The following is a 19,022-nucleotide window of genomic DNA, read 5'->3' on the forward strand; positions in this document are numbered from 1 at the left end:
AAAAAAACCTAATATTATTATAGTTTTATATTTTAATTGTAAGATTAAAAAATAATGTTGATTGAATGATAGATTTTCAAACAAATCTCTAAATATGTTGCATGAATCACTTTAAAGAAAAAGTTGCTTAATTTAAATTTGCACTTGATATAAATAAATCTGAATTATCTTTTTAAATGTGAATTTATTTATAAAAGTATTTAATTTAAATATATTAACATTATAAATGAAAGAATTATTAACTCATAGTTAAAGTATCAAAAATATTAATTATGAACAATGATAACTTATATGATTTGTGTTTTGTAATCAGATAAAATCACATATTTTAATAATTATATTAAAAAAAGAATTCTTTAGTTTATTCTCCGCTATAGTAACAAATAAATGATTATTTTAATACCACCCACCATTTGTAATCCAAATTATAATAGTTTTTATAACTTTTTTAAATGAAATTTTTTCCTAAACTACATCCATCCACTCATAAATATAATAAAAACAATTACAATCAATTAAAATATAATCTAGATTAAGATATAAATATCTTTTTAAAATGATTTGCTAATGTGTAATGTCTTAACTTATGTACTGTGTATGAACCAAGATGAATGTATAATTGAGAATATTTGAGTAAAAGTAACAATTTTCCCATATTTAGGATTTTAATTGAATGAATTAAGTGTTAATGTGTCTAATGGTATGAATTTAGGTTAATTATATAGATATAATAGTAAATAAAATATGTATTAATAAAAAAATTAAATTTCATTTTATAACCTACAAATAACAAATAAATTACATATTTATTTATTAACATTTATCATTACAAATCTCTATACAAAAAACAATTACGCTCGAATTATTATTAAATATAATTTTACATCAAATAAAATAACACACAAAACTTTAAATTATAATCTATAAAACAAATTTATAAATTCTTTTTATCATAATAAAAATTTGACAAAATATAAATATTTAAATACTCAAGTATAAAATTTGAAGGAAAAAATACTGTATTTTTCTTATTTATCACTCTAATAATCATCTAAAATATTATAAAAGTCATTTCATTTTATCTCCAACAACTTTTTAGCATTTAATATTTTGTTTGACTAAACATCTTGAATTGGAATTTTTGTCCTCGAATTTTTATATTTAATTTTTTTATTGCACCCTCAAGGATGCTAGTATGTTTTTTTTTAGCTTGTGTACATCATCTTCTTATTGTTAAGAAGATGAAATTTTGAAGCTGGTTTTTTTTTAAAAAAAAAAAAAATAAAGAGTTTTAATTGATCTTTCATATCTTTTATTGATTTGTACAAGTTTTTCTTATTGAAACTCTTATTTTAACCATAAATGTAGATGATTCAAATGTCATACATTTTTTCAGACATTATATATCAATCAACGGTAAGACAAATTTCACTACCTCTCAAAACTTTTAATAGAGATTCTTTCGACACTACATGATTGATTTGTTTGACCTTGTTTTATTTCTTCGCGTCATCGTTATAGAACTTAAATACGTAGAGTCACCTTTCAATAAATTTCAAGATTGTTGAATCTTCGTTAAGATTTTAATTTTACAAATTGGTCATTCCTTTTAATATCTAGATTCTCATCTAACTGTTGGATTTTTTTTAGATGTTTTTTATATTATTTCAAAATTAATATTGTATATATAACTCCTTATTTGAATTAATGAGAATTAATTCTTTAAACTAAAATTTATTTAAACTCTATAAATGACTAGATAAGACGCGATTACATAATAAACGGTTAAAATAGTTTTAACACAATAAACTATCAATCATTTATAAATAAAATCAAGAAAAAATAAACAATAAGTTGAATAATCTAGAACAAATAAACAAATTATAAGCTGAAATCAATTAAATATATTTAAATACAATAACATTAATCTTTGAATAAGTTAAATATTATCAAATTTAGATGAAATTTTACCTAATAAGATTAACAATAATAAAGAAACTAAGCAAAGAGAGTTTGTAATGATGCCAAAATAGTGCAATTTCAAGATAGGGGTCCCTTGGTCAAACATTTAAGAATATAAAACTGGCAAAAGACCCATCCCTATCCTTTTCATACACACAATGGTCCATTTGTAAAGAAAAGGATGGCAATAATTATTCACTGTTTCTAAAGCTGTGGTAATAGTAACTAATACATAACTTCCAAATTTTCACTGTTTTTCATGTTTAGCATTTCTTCTCATTTTATTCATTTTCTTCTACTTTCTTAAAACTTTCTCTACTATTACTATAGCTTGTTTGATTCTAGTTAATGTGAAAATGAATATTATAAAAAATAAGTAAAATATTTTAATATTTAATAGATGATTCAAATTATAGGATTGACAAGACGAAGATAATTCATGTAAATAAAAGAATGAAGAAAGAATAATGCCATAGTTTTTAAGAAATCAATTAGAATGTATTTATTTGGATGATTTAATTATATCAATATATTGATTATTTTCACATAATTTTACTTAATATTAAATTGTGAAATCAAGTATTCATAAACATTTTCACTAATTAATAAAAAATTAATTTAATTTTATTTTTAAATGTTCAATGAAAAGTGTGAAGCACAACAAAATAAATTATAAAAAAAAATAATCTTAAAAGACAATTAAAGAGAAAACAAAGACTATAGACACATATACCAAGAGATTGCTTTTCGAAACGAATATCATATATCCAAAATTCAACAATTAGTTAAACATATATATATATATATATTTATTGTGTCGATCCAAAACTTCTAACAACTAAGAGCATCTCCAACAGTATCTCCAAACAGTAGGGAAACGCATACCCAAAATGGGTTTTCTCCTTCAACCGAACTGCAAACCCAAATGAGATTTCTCATTTTTCCTCTTTAAAACGCAAATATGCGTTGCTACTGTTCACAAACGCATATATATATATATTTTTTGCATTTAGTCCTTTAACTTTTACTTAATTAATTTTATATATTAAACTTACTTATATAATTTATTTCTATTTTAATTTTATTTATATTTTAATTTGTTTATTATGTTTTTATTTATTTATATGTTTTATTTATTTATATTTATTTTATCTTATATTTTATATTAAGTTATTTATATAATTATTAATAATTATAATTAATATAATATTTTATATAACATAAATTTATAATATAATTAAAAAAAAATTATAATAATATTAAAAAAATTACTTTAATATATATATATATTATATATATTATTTTAATAAATTTTTATAATGAATTTATATTAAGTTTAAAATATTTGGATGATATTATAATATTGTGGTGTAATTTATAAGTTTGTAAAAGATATGGGTGATATAAAAAGTTATAAAAGTTGATGTAAGAAAGAATATTATAAGAATATTCTTTGGGTTTGAGAATGCGTTTTTCGATTGGAGTAGATTACTGTGTTGGATGGGACATTACACCAAACTGAGTTTGCGAATGGATTTTTCGATTGGAGATGGTCTAACAATAAATTAAAACACAATAAATTTCAATAATACCAAGAGTAGATTCCAAAGATCCACCCCTCATAAATGGTTATGATGTAGTTATTTCATGACTAAGGCCTTGTTCGGTAGGGGTTTTTTAAAAAAACCAAGAGAGAGCAAAATTGATTGATGGGTGATGGTTTTAAGGAGAGAATGATTATTTTTGGTAAAAAACTTAAAGGGTATTAATATATATAAATAAAATATAAAATAATAATTTAAATTAGAGGGTATTTAGTATTTTAGTTAATGAAATGAGTGATGGGATTGTTAAGAAGTGATTGATTGGAAAAGTGATTTAGTTTGGGTTTTTTAAATAACCCAAGGAGAACAAGGCCTAAGAGCATGTTGAAATTGGATTATTTGAAGAAAAAAAAGTATAAGTTATGAATTAAAATTTCATTTGATAAAAAATTAAATCATTTAAAATAAATTAATAAAATGTACTTTTATATTTAAATTTTATAAAAAAAAATACTTTAATTGATTAATGCCATAACTTCAAGATTACAAGGATATACAATGTTATAACATATATTCTTTCTTTGAAATTATTAAATAATACCAGATCAAACTCTAACTGAAAAAATATTTGAATTAAAAGATTTATTATCATGAGATCTTATATTCATTTTTAGTTAAAATATCAAATTAAAGTTGGAGTTCTTAACAATAAATTATAAATTGATTGTCTCAAAATTGTATTATAAGACATGGCTACAAATAAATAAAATGTAAAAAGTAATTATATTATTAAATGTATGAAGTCAATTTTATTAGCACATCCTAATTTTTATATGAAATTATTATTTTAAATAATTTTTTTATACATAAATGTGTTTGATTTGAAATGATTTAAACAACTCAAACTAATGTAATATGACAATATTCATTTTTTCATTAAACCTAATCATTTTATTAATTAACCTTTTTTTAATTAAGGAGAATTAGACATCCCGTCTTCATTTAAATCACTATCAGATGGAATCGGACGCGTGACCACTTCGTATTTTAAGCCGATTCTTATAACTTGAACTATTATTTATGTAAAATTATTAAAATATCTTATAATTTAAATTATTTGTATTTTATTATAATGTATTAATAACAATTAAAAAAAATAAAAAAATCATCTTTTCAAGATTATCAACCATTATTATAATTTTTCTCCCTTCAAATATTAAAAAAAAATCCAAATTAGATAATGATAATTTGAAATAGTTGTTATTAAATGAATTAATATTTTAAAAAAAAATTAAGAATCTCACAAGATTTAAGAAAATTGATAGTGATAGAATTAGTATTAAATTTGTGATTAATAATAATTAATTGTGATATCAGCACCAATGCAAAAACAATTTTGAGAATAAATTCTCATTTTATTTAATATAGGGAAGTGCTCCAAATCCCATTTATTCTTCATAAATAAATATTCACTCTCTCCTCAGCCTCCTGAAAAAAACCTTCTCTATTCTTTCTCTCTCTATAAGTAAAGTAGACCGGCCGGAGATTTCTTAAGCCGCCGGAGTTGAGCATTATGAACACGAGAAGAGTGAGTTTCAGTCGTGAAAGTACTGATCACATCGACAAACCTCCGCCCGCCGCCGACCGCCTTTAACGACGGTTTACGGGGAATTTCCGGTGGATTACTCCGGCGAATCGGGGCCACAGTGGCAAAGGCTATGCCGATGTTCTTCTTTTTGTAAGAAGTCGTCGAGAAAGGTCAGGTCAGCCAGTTGGGGAGGTCAAGATCGTACTCCGGCGCCGCCGTTGATTCTCAAAGGGCGGAAGCTATAGAGGATTGTATTGAGTTCTTGAATTCTTCTTTACAGCGATCTAACTCTGTTTCTTCTGGTTCTTATAAATTATGAATACATAACTTTTTTTTTGTAAGAATTTGTAGCAGATTACAATTAGGTTATTATTATATTAGTAATTTGATGATTAATTAAGGTTCAAGTTAATTCACTGTTTTTTTTTAGAAAATTGGTTCCGCCTTATTCTTCGTATTAGAACCTTTATTTTTTGTAGTGCGATTAATCTCCGCAAGTTAATATATAATCGAGTTAATATATAATAACGAGGTGTTGTCCTCATTATTGTTTCTAGATTAGAAGGGAGGATAATTGATTTTTTTATGTATAAAATATTGTAAAAAATTTGGATAGAAGAGGGTATTGTTCTAAAAAATTAACTTTTATATATATATATAGATTAATAAGTGTAAAAATGAGATAAAAATTATATGAATTAATTTTTGTGAGGAGATTGAGAGTTGAAAGGAATGTAACAAAGTTTTGTACAAGAATATAAATTACTACTTTTGGGTTAGTTTGAAAGATTAGTTTATTTGTAACCTTCTTTAAAACTCATGTACAATTATAATATTAAACTTATTTCTAATGTTAACTTGAAGATATTTAATAAGTTAATTATTTCAATTTATTCTTTTTGTTTTTATTCTAAATCATCACATATTTAATACAAGTTTAATTTGATTTTATTTATAGGTGTTATTTTATTCATTAAAATTAGCAAGATTTTAAAATACGGTTGTCCGCAATATAGGTTAATGGCCCTCCCGAATTCTGACTTTCGGCCAAAATCTACTACAATAAAAAACTACCATAGAGTATAAATTAGAATAAATTAGAAGAAGAATGAGTATAATCTAAGTTCTAACTTAGCATCAAGAGTAATTGAGAGAAACTTTCAGATCAGGTCGAGATAAGCCGCCGGGCAAGCCCTCCGGCTAGGAAAGGCCTTTCCCCAGGATAACTCATTTAATAAAAGAAAAATATGATTTTATCTTTTTAACATAATAAGGTGTAGATGAAAAAAATTATTTGGTTATTTACACTAAAAGTATTTTTTTTATCTAATTTTAAAACTAAAACTAAGGTATAAAAAAATAATTCCACGCTTTTCTATATTGAGACGCCCAATTTTCGGGCGGGATGGACGGTCAGGATCATCTATATCGATGACAAGGAAGTCAATAGTTGTCGGCTATATGTAGCATGTATACTCCAACAAAGAATTTCGGAGTATCGGATACGGATACGACACAGATACGATACGGAAAAACGGGTATCGGATACGGCAAAAGAAGTGTCGTTGACTTTTTATGGAGTTGACCAATCCGATACGTTTGGATACGGCTTGAATACGTTTTTGAATACGTTTTTGATAATTTTTAAAAAGTAAAATTTTAGGAGGACTGAAAGTGTTTAAAACAAAACTAACCCTAACTAACATTTTGACTCAAATTTCCTTTATCTTACTTTGTCTATCTTATATCTTATGTGTTTTTTAGGTAAACTTAAGATTTACATCAAGTTATTAACTAACTATTAATATTTTTTATTTTTTTAATTATTATTATTAATATATATATATATAATTTTTTTAATAATTTTTAATAAACGTATCGTATCCTATATTTTCAAAATTATCGTATCGCCGTATCCATATTTAGGGGCGGAGCTACCCTTGGGCTAGAGTGGGCTCCAACCCCACCTAAATTAAAAAAAAATACTTAATTAGGGTGGGCTTCGCCCCAATTAAATTAAAAAAAATAAAAATGGGCAATTACCTTTTCTCACTCCTCTAATATTAGATTCCCATATATGTCCCATCTAGCAAAAACTTCTTTTTGTTTTTTATTTTTATAAATAAAATTAAATTAGCATTTTATATTTTTTTTATTTCGAATAAGTCCTTGTAAAAGTTAATTTCACATTTTTAATATCATTTCTTTCTCCACATTAAAATTTATTTGAATTAGCAATTTAGTGACAATGATTTATAAGAGTAGTTTGTTGAAAATTATTTTTTGAAATATTTGGTTAATCTTTTTTAATATGAATACAAAAAGACTTTTTATCCCTACCTAACTTAATTATAATATTATTTATTGGTCAAATAATCAATGGATGTGTTCTAAGTCATTGCTAGTTAGGTTATTTATTTGTTTAATTATTAAAATATAAGTGATTTGAGTTAAAAAAATATTAAAAGTACAAATATATAATAAAAAATAACTATAAAAGAAAATCTAATAATTTAGTTTTTTTAGTTAATTCAATAAATAATTGGTATGTTTTCTCTTTAAATTTTATGTAAATTCACAAATTATTTTTAAGGTATATATTATCTAATTTTGATGAATGATAAGTCTAATTTAAAAGTTAAAATGATTAATTAAATATATTATTATTTTTTTATTTAAATATTTTTTAGTGTTTTACTTTTTTTTAATTTATTTTTATTAAAAAGAATAAAAGGGCACAACTTTAATAATGTGTATGCTAAATGTTTTGAATGTACTGTTTTATTTCATAAAGTAATGTTCATACATATTTTATTTTATATGTTTGAATGAATTAATTTATTATATCAATTACAGGAAAAAAAAGCGAAACATAGAAAGTTAAATTTGAGGTGATGAGGATTTGGTTTGCGAAAAAAATTGTAGCCAGCCCCAGGTAATTTTTCAACCTGGCTTCGCCCCTGTACGTATCGTATTTGATACGATACCCGTATTCGTATCCGTGCAACATAAGTTGTCGGCATAATATCTTCTACATTTATAATTGTGAAAGACAATCTCGAACCATTCTCATTCCCCGTGAGTTTCAAACTATCCACAAATATAGTGCTGCTAATCAACCTATGGATGACCGTAATGGTTTTGAGAACCTTGAAAATTAATGTAAGAACTTATTACACAAATTACTATTTATTGATGCTTATAAATCAATCAAACTATCCCTATATCTACTGAAATTATCAATTAAATTAGTATTTAAAAAGAGGTAAAACTATTTATTAGACTATAATAATAACAATATAAATAAATAGGCCTCCGTCGATGACTGTGGTCGTCACCGACGAAATAGAGAAAACATATGAGTTGAAACACTTTATTATTTTATTTCTTGATTCAAAACACATTAGTTGTGTTCACTCTAACAAAGAATGATATAAATAATAAATTTAATTTAATCTTATATATATATATATTATAATTATAATTTTATAATATAATATATTTTAAGAAATATTAGGCTAAGGTCATTCTTGACAAATAAACAACTAAGAGTGGAGTTATGTAAGCAAATAAAAAAATACCATGTTGATCATATGCTGAGATCATCTTGATAAATAAATAAAAAATTTATTATTTGTTTTTTTAGTTAAAAGTTAAACTTTTTGAATTTGTGCAATTTATTTTTTATTTATTTAAAATATATTTTTTAATATTTTATTTAGGTATTCATTTAGATAAAATAATTTTGTAGAATGTATTTTAATTTTGTTATATTAACAAATTTAATAATATTACCAGTTCAAACTGGTAACCCAGTTATACCACGTGTTTCCAAACAATAATGGGCTTATCAAATTAAAAAAAAAAATTATCCATCAAACTTATATATATATCACAATCATTTAAAAATAATAATATATTAATAATCATATATATTAATTGTCCAAATGTGAAAACTCATAATCTAATGGATAATAGAACATTATCCAGAGCAGGCCTCGAGGTTTGGGCTGTCCCATCCTAGTAGAAAAAGATCGATATATGTTTTGTTCCCTAGGTCTAGTTTAAAAAATTGATAAAAAAATATATATTTTTTTTTAGTGAAATTCAAATCCATAAGCATGTAGAAATTCTAATTTTTTTTATCTTGAACCACAAAGATACAACTATTTATGTTTAAAATTATAATAAATTTAATAAAAATAGTCTGATATTTTTAACGAGTGGGCTGCTCTAGGGAGTGAACTGCCTAGCCCGAGTGCTTGACGGGCTTACCACATGACCCGACCTTACAATTATCCTATTTTGATTATTGCTCAACTTGCAAAATTAAATGATTAGAGAGAAATACAGATAAAACTACAAGTTGATCTTATATCCTTTTAGAACTTTGAACTAGAATATTGACCTCTTTTTATATTTTATAAGCTTTTTAATTGATGGTGATGGTGTTTTTTTTTTTTTGTAAGATGACATGACTGGTAATACTTTACTTTTGTTTTTCTGCAGTCAATGCAACATTTGATAGTGGATCTATTAAAAATATCACCCCAGCAGATATAGATGACTTTTCAAAATATTAATAAGTGACTCTTTCTCTATACATGGACCATAATACATTTCTTAAATCTATAATATTAAAGTAGGCTAACTTAAGACATCAAAGTTCGATTAGTTTCTAAATTTAAAAAAAATACTAAAGTGTCCTTTGATAGATGTTAGATGGTACTAATTAGTATAAATTGTAAGCTGGGAATATTATAATATAAGCTTTATAAAGTGTATAGCTTTTAGAAAGTTGTGTTTGGAAGACAGTATAAAATAGAAAATACATTTTTACTCTTTAATTTTAATTATTAATATATTTTTAAATTATTTAATTATTAAATAGTATTATCAATAATATTTATTTTAGATATTGTTTGAAATCCCTCATAAACAATGAGAATTTGTCACACCAATGACTACTACAGGAGGGGTAATCGAGTACGATGTAAGCCAACCGGATTTTCCATCTTGATGTGATTTTTGATTATTTTTATTTTATTATATCATTATTATTATTATTTTTTTTTTAAAGATTAACTCGAGAAAATAACAACATATTTATAACACATGTACGCAACTCTATGAACGATCATGACGGTAAAAATATTGCAGCCAGCTTTTGAGTAGGAAGACAAACTCAGCTTTTGAGTAGGAAGACAAACTCATGTTGAATATTGTGGGCATATCCAACTATATTATATATATATATAGAGGGTCGCCCCAAAATTTCGAACTAGGGTGAGTTTAAAAAAAATTTAAAGTGAGCTTAAAATAATAACGAGAAAATTTTGAAAAAAACAAGTATATAAAAGTAAAGTTTTACCATTTTTTAATAATTAGATAAAAAAATGAATTATATTAATTTTTTTTAGAAATTAAGGGTAATGTCATATTTTTACCGTAAAAAAATAATTTTTTTTTTGGATGCCTTCAGTCCACTCGAGCCCCTACATAGATTCGTCCATATATATATATATTTAAATAATATAAAAATATTATATATTTGGCAATTCTGAAGAAGCTCGAGAGTATATAGGTCTTGTTCGGATTGGGGTTATTTGAATAACTTAGAGGGAGAAAAAAAATAATTATTGGTGATGATTTTGACGAGATAATGATTATTTTTGATAAAAAGACTTAAATAATATTTATATATATAAATAAAATAAAAAATAAAAATTTAAAATAAAATATATTTTAGTATTGGTTAATGAATTAAGTGATCTGATAGAAGAGATGAGAATGAAGTGATCTTTGATTTTGTTTGGGTTATTTGAATAATTCAAACCGAACAAGGCCATAGTGTATAATGTACAAATGTCTTTAATTAAGAAAGTTGTTCTTTTAAATTGTTTTAAGAAAAATTGAACCTATTTAAAGGAATTTTATCTTTCTTTGATGGTTTTCTATTTCTTTTTTGAATTTTGGGGTTTATTGAAAAGAAATTAATGAAAAGAAAAAGGATAGTTTTGAGTCCAATTGAAAAAAATGGACATTGATTGAATTGGGCTCTAGGAGTGAAGCAATGGAATCGGATTTCAAGAAAATTTGAATTTGGGCTGAATGACCCACTAATTGAGAAAACTTGGGACAATCAATCTTAAAACTTATTCAATAATTTCCCTAGGAAATAATGGAATTGGTGATGAAAAGAAACACCATTTCAAATAGAAAATCTTCATGATCAAAGATCTCTAGGGTTGACTAGGCATAGAATTGTTACTTAAATCCAAATAGGCTATTTGAAATCTGTCTTTTAAAACCCAAGCCATTCTCTAGCAAGTTGCTTGAGACATTAAAACATTAAGCATTCACATAATCTGCTCAAGATTTCATAAATTCAAATTCACATTCTCAAAAGTGATTTTTAAGTTTTAATCAACAACAAATTCTTTTCAAAGCTAGGAAATCTTAATTCATTTTCAAGATTAAAGAAGTTCTTATTTTTAATATTCCAACTCAATTACCCAAATCTCAAATAATAAAAAGAGAAATGAAACATTTAAAGAAATCACAATTGTGCGATTTAATGGAAAACCTAAAAAAGAACTTATAACATTTCTGTCATAACTTTTATTGATATATTATTGTTTAGTTACTTTCACCACAATAAAAAAAGAATAGATTAATAAATATTTGGTTTTGTTCCTTAGGTAGTTCTTTGTTTTTGTTATGCTTCTTCAATTGTTTTTTATATGCTTTTATTATTTGTAAACATTTAATCATTACCTTCAACCTATATAAAATAATATTGATATAATTATAAATGGAATCTTAAAATATTTAATGATGTTATTTCATCTTTTGTGTTTGGCCATATGCTGGAAAGTATTGATGCCTAACCCCATCAATGATATGTACTAATCACTTAATTAAAAAATTATGTTGTTATTTGTCTTATCTTATGGATTTTGTTTAATGAAATATTTTGAATCTCTTAAATAATAAATTATATAGTTATTTGTCTTATCTCATGAGTTTGTTTGTTACAAGACAAAGATGACTATCAAAGGCATGGAGAAGGTATGGAATGTGAAGATTCCTATATTCTATTCACCATAACTTTGGTAAACTTGTCAAATGTGACTTCAACTTTATTTAGGATTTTGATAAATAATTCTCAATCATTTTATTATTATTTGCCACAAAAAGTGCAATCAATTTTCGAGAATATCTTACCATGGATCAAATGCAATGATAATTAGTTATTTATTTTAGTCATCCGACATAAAATGTAACATTGTTATACATTGAGTTAAAAAAACTCCTTAAATACAAAAGACGTTGTACTAGTTAATTTGATTTTCTTGGTCATTTATGTCATTTTACTTTCCATAAAAAAATGCGTTTTCATCTTATTGTATTTAACCGTTTTAAGAAATAGTACATAAGTGCTCCTTTTCCCTTGATGGTCCCCTATATTCCATGGTACAATGTTAGAATAAGGTGTTCTAAAGACTCTAATTAATATTTGACCCGAAAATAATTAGTTTGGATAATTTGTTTAAACGATACTATCTATTCACAATTATCCGAGTTATAAACTTAGTATCTAAATGTGGATATTTTTATTAAATAGTTCGTATATTAAAAATATTTTTTAGATATATTTTTATGAATTTAATTAGTACAATTATACACATTCTATAAGCTAAAGGAATATAAAGTCGATACCTTAAAATAAATATAAAACATGAATATCACAAAATGACGGGATTGTGTTCATTGAAAATTTAGGTTTAGTGGTTGGATTACATGAAGAATAGCTCTATATTTAAATCCACATCTAAATATTTCTAAAATGAAAAGTTTGAAGGTGAAATTCATGTAATTTAAAACATATGGGAAATATTTCAATTCAAGAAACAATTTGGTGACATATTTGGCTATTTTCACTATTTTCTTATCTACATTATGTGTTTCAATTATTACAAGTTGGATTCATTGCTTGTTAGAAAGAATGGCCCTCCCCTATCTCCAAACAATAGTACTCTCCATTGATGAATCTTTTTGGTTTCTCATCTCCATTTTAGCACTATCCTTGTCCATATATGTTTTCACTAAAAGGTTGAAAACCGGCCAAAGCTTACCCATTCCTCCAGGCCCGAAAGGCCTACCCTTGTTGGGCAATCTTCTCTCTTTAGAGCCGGAGATTCATACTCACTTTGCAACCCTAGCTAAAACCTATGGTCCAATCTTCACCCTCAAATTAGGCCTTAAGCTTTGTGTTGTGATCACTTCACCATCTCTAGCCCGAGAGATTTTAAAAGATCAAGACACAATTTTCGCCAATCGCGACATTCCTGCCGTGGCTTTGGCTATGCCTTACGGAGGAAAGGACATAGTATTCACCCCATATGGACCAGAATGGAGAATGCTGAGAAGGGTTTGTGTACACGACATGTTGGGAACTTCCACTTTAGATTCGGTCTACCCTATACGTTTCCAAGAGATGAGGAATACGGTTAAGCACTTGTATGGGAAGGCTGGTTGTTCGGTAAATATTGGGGAGATGATGTTCTTGATGGTAATTAACGTTGTAACAAACATGTTGTGGGGAAGCTCGGTTAGCGCTAGTGAAAGAGCGAGCATCGGAAGTGAGTTTCGAAAAGTGGTGGAGGAAATAACGCAGCAAATAGGCAAGCCAAATGTGTCGGATTTTATTCCTTGGTTGGCTTGGTTTGACTTGCAAGGCGTATGCAAGAAGATGAGGAAGTCGGGAATGAAGTTCGATCGGATTTTTAATGATGTTATCGATAAGAGTAGGCGATTAGGAATGAATGAATTGGATGGCGATGAAGATGGAGGAATTAAAGACTTTTTACAAGTTTTGTTGAAGCTCAAGGATGAAAAAAATGCCAAAATTTCATTAACTATGAATCATATCAAAGCGTTACTATTGGTATCTTCTTTTACTTTAATACTATTAAAATAGATCTAAGGACTTGATTTTTTTATGTTATCCAACCTCATTTATAAACGAATATTAATTAAAAATAAAATACCTTTCTATGTAGGGTTTTGTACATTGAACATAGTCTCATTTCTATATTTTTAATTGATTGATCATCTATCAACTAAATTTCTTTTTATAATATATAATGGTGGCCTTATATAACCAACCACAATAGTACATATTAATTTTAAGGGTTTATTTAATTAATATATTCTTCTAACAACTAAGTATTTTTCGAACATGAATTTGGATCTTATAGGACATGGTGGTGGGTGGTACCGACACAACCTCCAACACAATCGAATTTGCGATGGCTGAGATGATGAACAAACCAGAGATCATAAAAAAGGTTCAAGAAGAACTCGACAATGTAGTAGGCAAAAACAAGATGGTTCAAGAATGTCATATCCCAAACCTACCATACCTAACCTCGGTAATGAAAGAGGTTCTTCGGCTACATCCCGCACTCCCATTAATGGTTCCTCATTGCCCGAGTGATTCTCGTGTCATTGGGGAAACCTATACCATTCCAAAGTCTGCCCGTGTTTTCATCAATGTGTGGGCAATACATAGGGATCCATTGCTTTGGGAAAATCCATTAGAATTTAATCCTGATAGATTTGTTGAAGGAAGAGGAGATTATAGTGGAAAGGATTTCTCGTATATTCCTTTTGGTTCGGGAAGACGAAGTTGTGCTGGGATTGTTATGGCGGAGAGGATGACGATGTTTTCGCTTGCTTCATTGTTACATTCTTTTGATTGGAAGTTGCCCGAAGGGGAAAAGTTAAACATCGAGGAAAAGTTTGGGATTGTGCTAAAGAAAAGGACACCACTTATAGCAGTTCCTACACCAAGATTATCAAATTCAGCACTTTATGAGTTGAGTAATATTTAAGAGTGACCGGTAGACCCCTTGTCTAATTTCATTGAAAGTGGGACAAACAATAATAAAATTTCTTACTATATATGTTATGTTAGTACTTTATTTAAAAAAAGGTGAAAATGAAATTCGGCAGTTCTATTTGCCCTATAAAATATATGTTATCAATAAATATTCTAAATGAGTAACATGTCCTACAATTTCATATGTAGTTTTTTTCTCACATAATGGTTTTCAAAAGTATGGATTACTGAAATTATTATTATTATTTTTTTATAAAATAATATCAATTTTTTAATGTTGAATATTTCATTGTTTAGAAAAAATGTTGAATTACCTATTGTACGCGTTTAAATCCGTTCGCCACCCCAACCCCAACCCCACGTACCCAAGAAAGATTTATCTTTGTACGCGAGATCTCTCTCCCTTTTCATCTTAAGCGTTTACTAATTTTAGGAGTCCACCTAACATCTTGTATTTTAGGGGCATAAAGGATTTAATCTTAAGATTGATTTATCCATTTGAATGCTCTGTCTTTAATAGCGTTTTGTGCGATCCAAAGTTGGTCGGTCCCATGCCTTACCTATCCTTTCGAGTGCTCTTCCCATGGAGGGACGCATCGAAGGATTTAAATGATAAACATAACTGTGCACTTTTAGAAAAAAGTTTGTTCTATAAAAGCTATGCTATAGAACTCCATGATTTACTCTACTCTCGAATCTCACAAAAATAGATAGGAGAACTATCCATATAGAATGTTGTCCTATCTATTTGAGATGAGAAACCAAAGTGGAGTTCTATATCATAGATCTTTCCATGATTGGCGTATAGGTTCCAGATTAGTACGTGTTCAATAACGTAATAATTTGATTGATTTTAAGAATCACCACTTTCTTTTAGAAATTACTTATTGTCATTTAATTAAAATTCCAAAAGAAAAAAAAGTACAAGAGTTTTGAAATTAAGACAAAAAAACCATTTGTCCTAATTTTGAAAGAAAAAAACCTAAGAATTCAACAATGAAATTACAAAGCCAACATAAAATCAACACAAATGAATATCAAGCAAAATCTAGCAAGTAAATATTTTTCTCTATCTCACCTTAAACAATGATTCTTTGTGACTACATCAAACACAATTCCCCACTTTTGACAATACCCCCAGTTTTCCATATTGATTGCAATTCTTCTCCATGTATGAATAAGAGGTAGACCATCAACAACAATGTCACTAAACTTGATCTTCATTTCTCCAAGTTCTTGAGAAAATTCTAGTATTTTTTCCATCCAAACATGATACACAAGACATCCAAAGAAGTATTTGAATAAATTGACCTTAATTGAGTTTCCTTTAGTCTTTGTGAGCACCAAGTTTCTAATACTACTCCAATCAACAAAGAGAGTTTGTAAGCTGAAATTGTTGACAAACTTCCTCCAAAGAACTCTAGTGAATATACATTCACCAAATAAATGAGAGATCGACTCCTCACAATTAATACAAAGGACACATCTAGTGTTATGGATTATCATGAACCTTCTCAAGTGATTCCTAGTCATCAGCCTATCTCTATAAATCAACCAAAGTGTAATTTGATGTCAAGGTATGATCCTAGAAGACCACACACTCCGAGCCCACTCAACAATCTGTCCTCTAGAGCGAATACATTGCCATGCCAAATTGGAGTTAAACTTGTTATTAATCTCAACCTTCAATTCATGTGTATCATTCCTATCAAGAAAGGTTATGTTGTTAACCGCCTCAATGATTCTTGCCCCATCCAAATTTAGCCTTAGAATATCATTGCATTGGCCTTCCTTAACATCACGCATGGTTGCCATTTGTTGTTCTCTTCTTATTATAATATTTCCAGCTTTATATCTCATGAGAAGAGGGGCTCCTTCAAACCACGGATCATACCAGAATAAGGTGCCGCTACCATCGTAAAATCTGACTTGATATAACAGTTCCGCACACTATTTTAATTTTAGTATATTTTTTAAAGACCAAGGCATGTCCTCCTTCAGCTTGCACGTCCAAATTCTTTTTTCTAATTTCAGAAATCTGGAATGAACCCATTTGATCCATAGTGAATCTTCCTTCTTAGAAATCGCCTAGAGGTGTTTGTAAGTAAATGCTTTATTTCATTCAGTGCAGTTTTTAATACCAAAGCCACATTCTTTTTTGGGCTTACGAACGAAATCCCATTTTACTTTCTTGCCTCCTCTCCCTTGAGTACCCCATATAAAATTTATCATCAACCTATCAAGATCTTTTATCACCATCTTAGGAATGACAAGTTGTTGTGCCCATAATCCAATGTTTCCCATAATAACTTTTGTTACCAATTAAATTTTTCCCGCATAGAATAGCAGTGAGTTATTCTGAGCTGATTAGACGATAGAGGAGCTCCTAAATACCGAGTTGTCAATTCGCCTTCTTTGATACCAAGAACATTAAAGATATTCTCCTTAGTCACCTCATCAAAGCCTAAATAAAAATAAAGGCTCTTTTCTTCATTAATGTATAGGTCTGTGATACTTGAAAACTATCTTAGTACTTCCTTTATAGTGTTAATGGAGTCCACATCCGCATGCGCTACAATAAATAGATCATCTGTAAAACAAATATGGGTAATTTTTCCTTTAAACAAAAGGAATTATAGATATATGCCTTACTCTTTAGTATCTCCTTGAAGATACAACTGAAGACTTCCATGATCAATACAAAAATGTACGAGGAAAGGGGGTTCCCTTACCTAACACTATTTTCGCCTTCGAAGAATCTTTCATGAACACCATTCATGTTTACAATGAAATGGGTGAACATCACGCACTGTATAATCCACTCCACAAAAATATTAAGAAAGTTAGATGTAATAAAAAATTCTTGAATAACATCTCATTTAATGGATTCAAATTCTTTTCTAATGTCAACTTTAATAACAATCCTAGGTGTAATTCTTTTCCTACTATAACCCTTTAAAAGACCTTGTATAAGGAGAATATGATGAGAAATAGAACAACCATGAATGAATGCTGATTGACCATGACTAACAATGCAAGGAATAACATTTTTAAACCTATTAGCTATGATTTTAAAAATGGTTTTGTAAACAACATTACAATAGGAAATAAGAAATTTTTTTGTATCCTTTTAGGAGTAAATCCTTTAGGAATAAGAATCAATATTGTCACATTCCACTACTTTTACATTCTCTTGTTACGAAAGAATTCCAGCATCCCATTCGTCACATCTTTTCCCACAACATTCCAGTTACACTTGAAAAAAGTTGCATTAAATCTATATGGCCTGGGACATTTGTCCCCATTCATGTAAAAAACCGTCAGCTTAACTTCCTCTTCCGTCACCTTTTCAATCAACCTTCCATCTTTATGAAACCTAACATGTTTCAGCTTGATCCTTTTAAGATAATCAATGTTGCTGAAATTGACCTTTCTGGTACCTATCAGATCCTTGTAAAAATTGATGGCCTTCTCATGCATCTAGTGCTGCCCAATAGTCACCTCCCATTACCCTTTTTCAATCAACAACTCGATTTTGTATATTCATGGTAGAAAATTTCTTGTAGAAAAATGTTGTATTTTTATCCCCTAATGATAGCCAATTATGCCTGATAAAGATTTCCTCGTAAGAACTGAGTGCTCTAAATTCAGTAAGCATAACTTTTTCCCATCAACCAAGTCATTTAGATCATTATTGTTGAGCATTTTTTTAAATCTCCTTCAGCTTCGCTCTAACCTCAACAACTATAATTGAAATATTATTGTACCTAACACTATTAAACTTTTGCAGCTCAATTCTTAGCAATTCGAGCTTCTCGCTGACTTAAAACATCAAGGTCCCACTAATATGAGTAACCATACATCCTCCAAAATGAGAATGAATCTGCTGTCATCCATCCAAAAATTATAAAATTTGAAAGGCCTTTTGACCCTCACCATTCTCCCAGTTTAATTTGATTAGGCAATAATATGATATTTATGGATTTAAGACATAAATATGACTATTTGGAAATTTAGCCAC

General features: G+C 27.6%; 1 protein-coding gene across 1 annotated transcript; it reads left to right on the forward strand.

The window, feature by feature from the left end:
- The first annotated feature begins 13,087 nt into the window (after positions 1-13,087).
- LOC124911399 (flavonoid 3'-monooxygenase CYP75B137-like) lies at positions 13,088-15,189 on the forward strand. Its single transcript, XM_047451875.1, has 2 exons — positions 13,088-14,044; positions 14,358-15,189. Exons 1-2 carry the CDS (start codon positions 13,103-13,105, stop codon positions 14,991-14,993), a joined length of 1,578 nt encoding a protein of 525 aa, XP_047307831.1. The 5' UTR covers positions 13,088-13,102; the 3' UTR covers positions 14,994-15,189.
- Positions 15,190-19,022: the final 3,833 nt, after the last annotated feature.

Source organism: Impatiens glandulifera, chromosome 8 (assembly GCF_907164915.1).
Source record: "Impatiens glandulifera chromosome 8, dImpGla2.1, whole genome shotgun sequence".
Taxonomy (NCBI): domain Eukaryota; kingdom Viridiplantae; phylum Streptophyta; class Magnoliopsida; order Ericales; family Balsaminaceae; genus Impatiens; species Impatiens glandulifera.

What these genes read in the sequence shown, in the direction of transcription:
- LOC124911399 (XM_047451875.1), top strand. Translation starts at nt 13,103, where the DNA reads ATGGCCCTCCCCTATCTCCAAACAATAGTACTCTCCATTGATGAATCT. An exon ending in ATATCAAAGCGTTACTATTG is followed by an intron (nt 14,045 to 14,357) that starts GTATCTTCTTTT and finishes TGGATCTTATAG; the next exon opens with GACATGGTGGTGGGTGGTAC.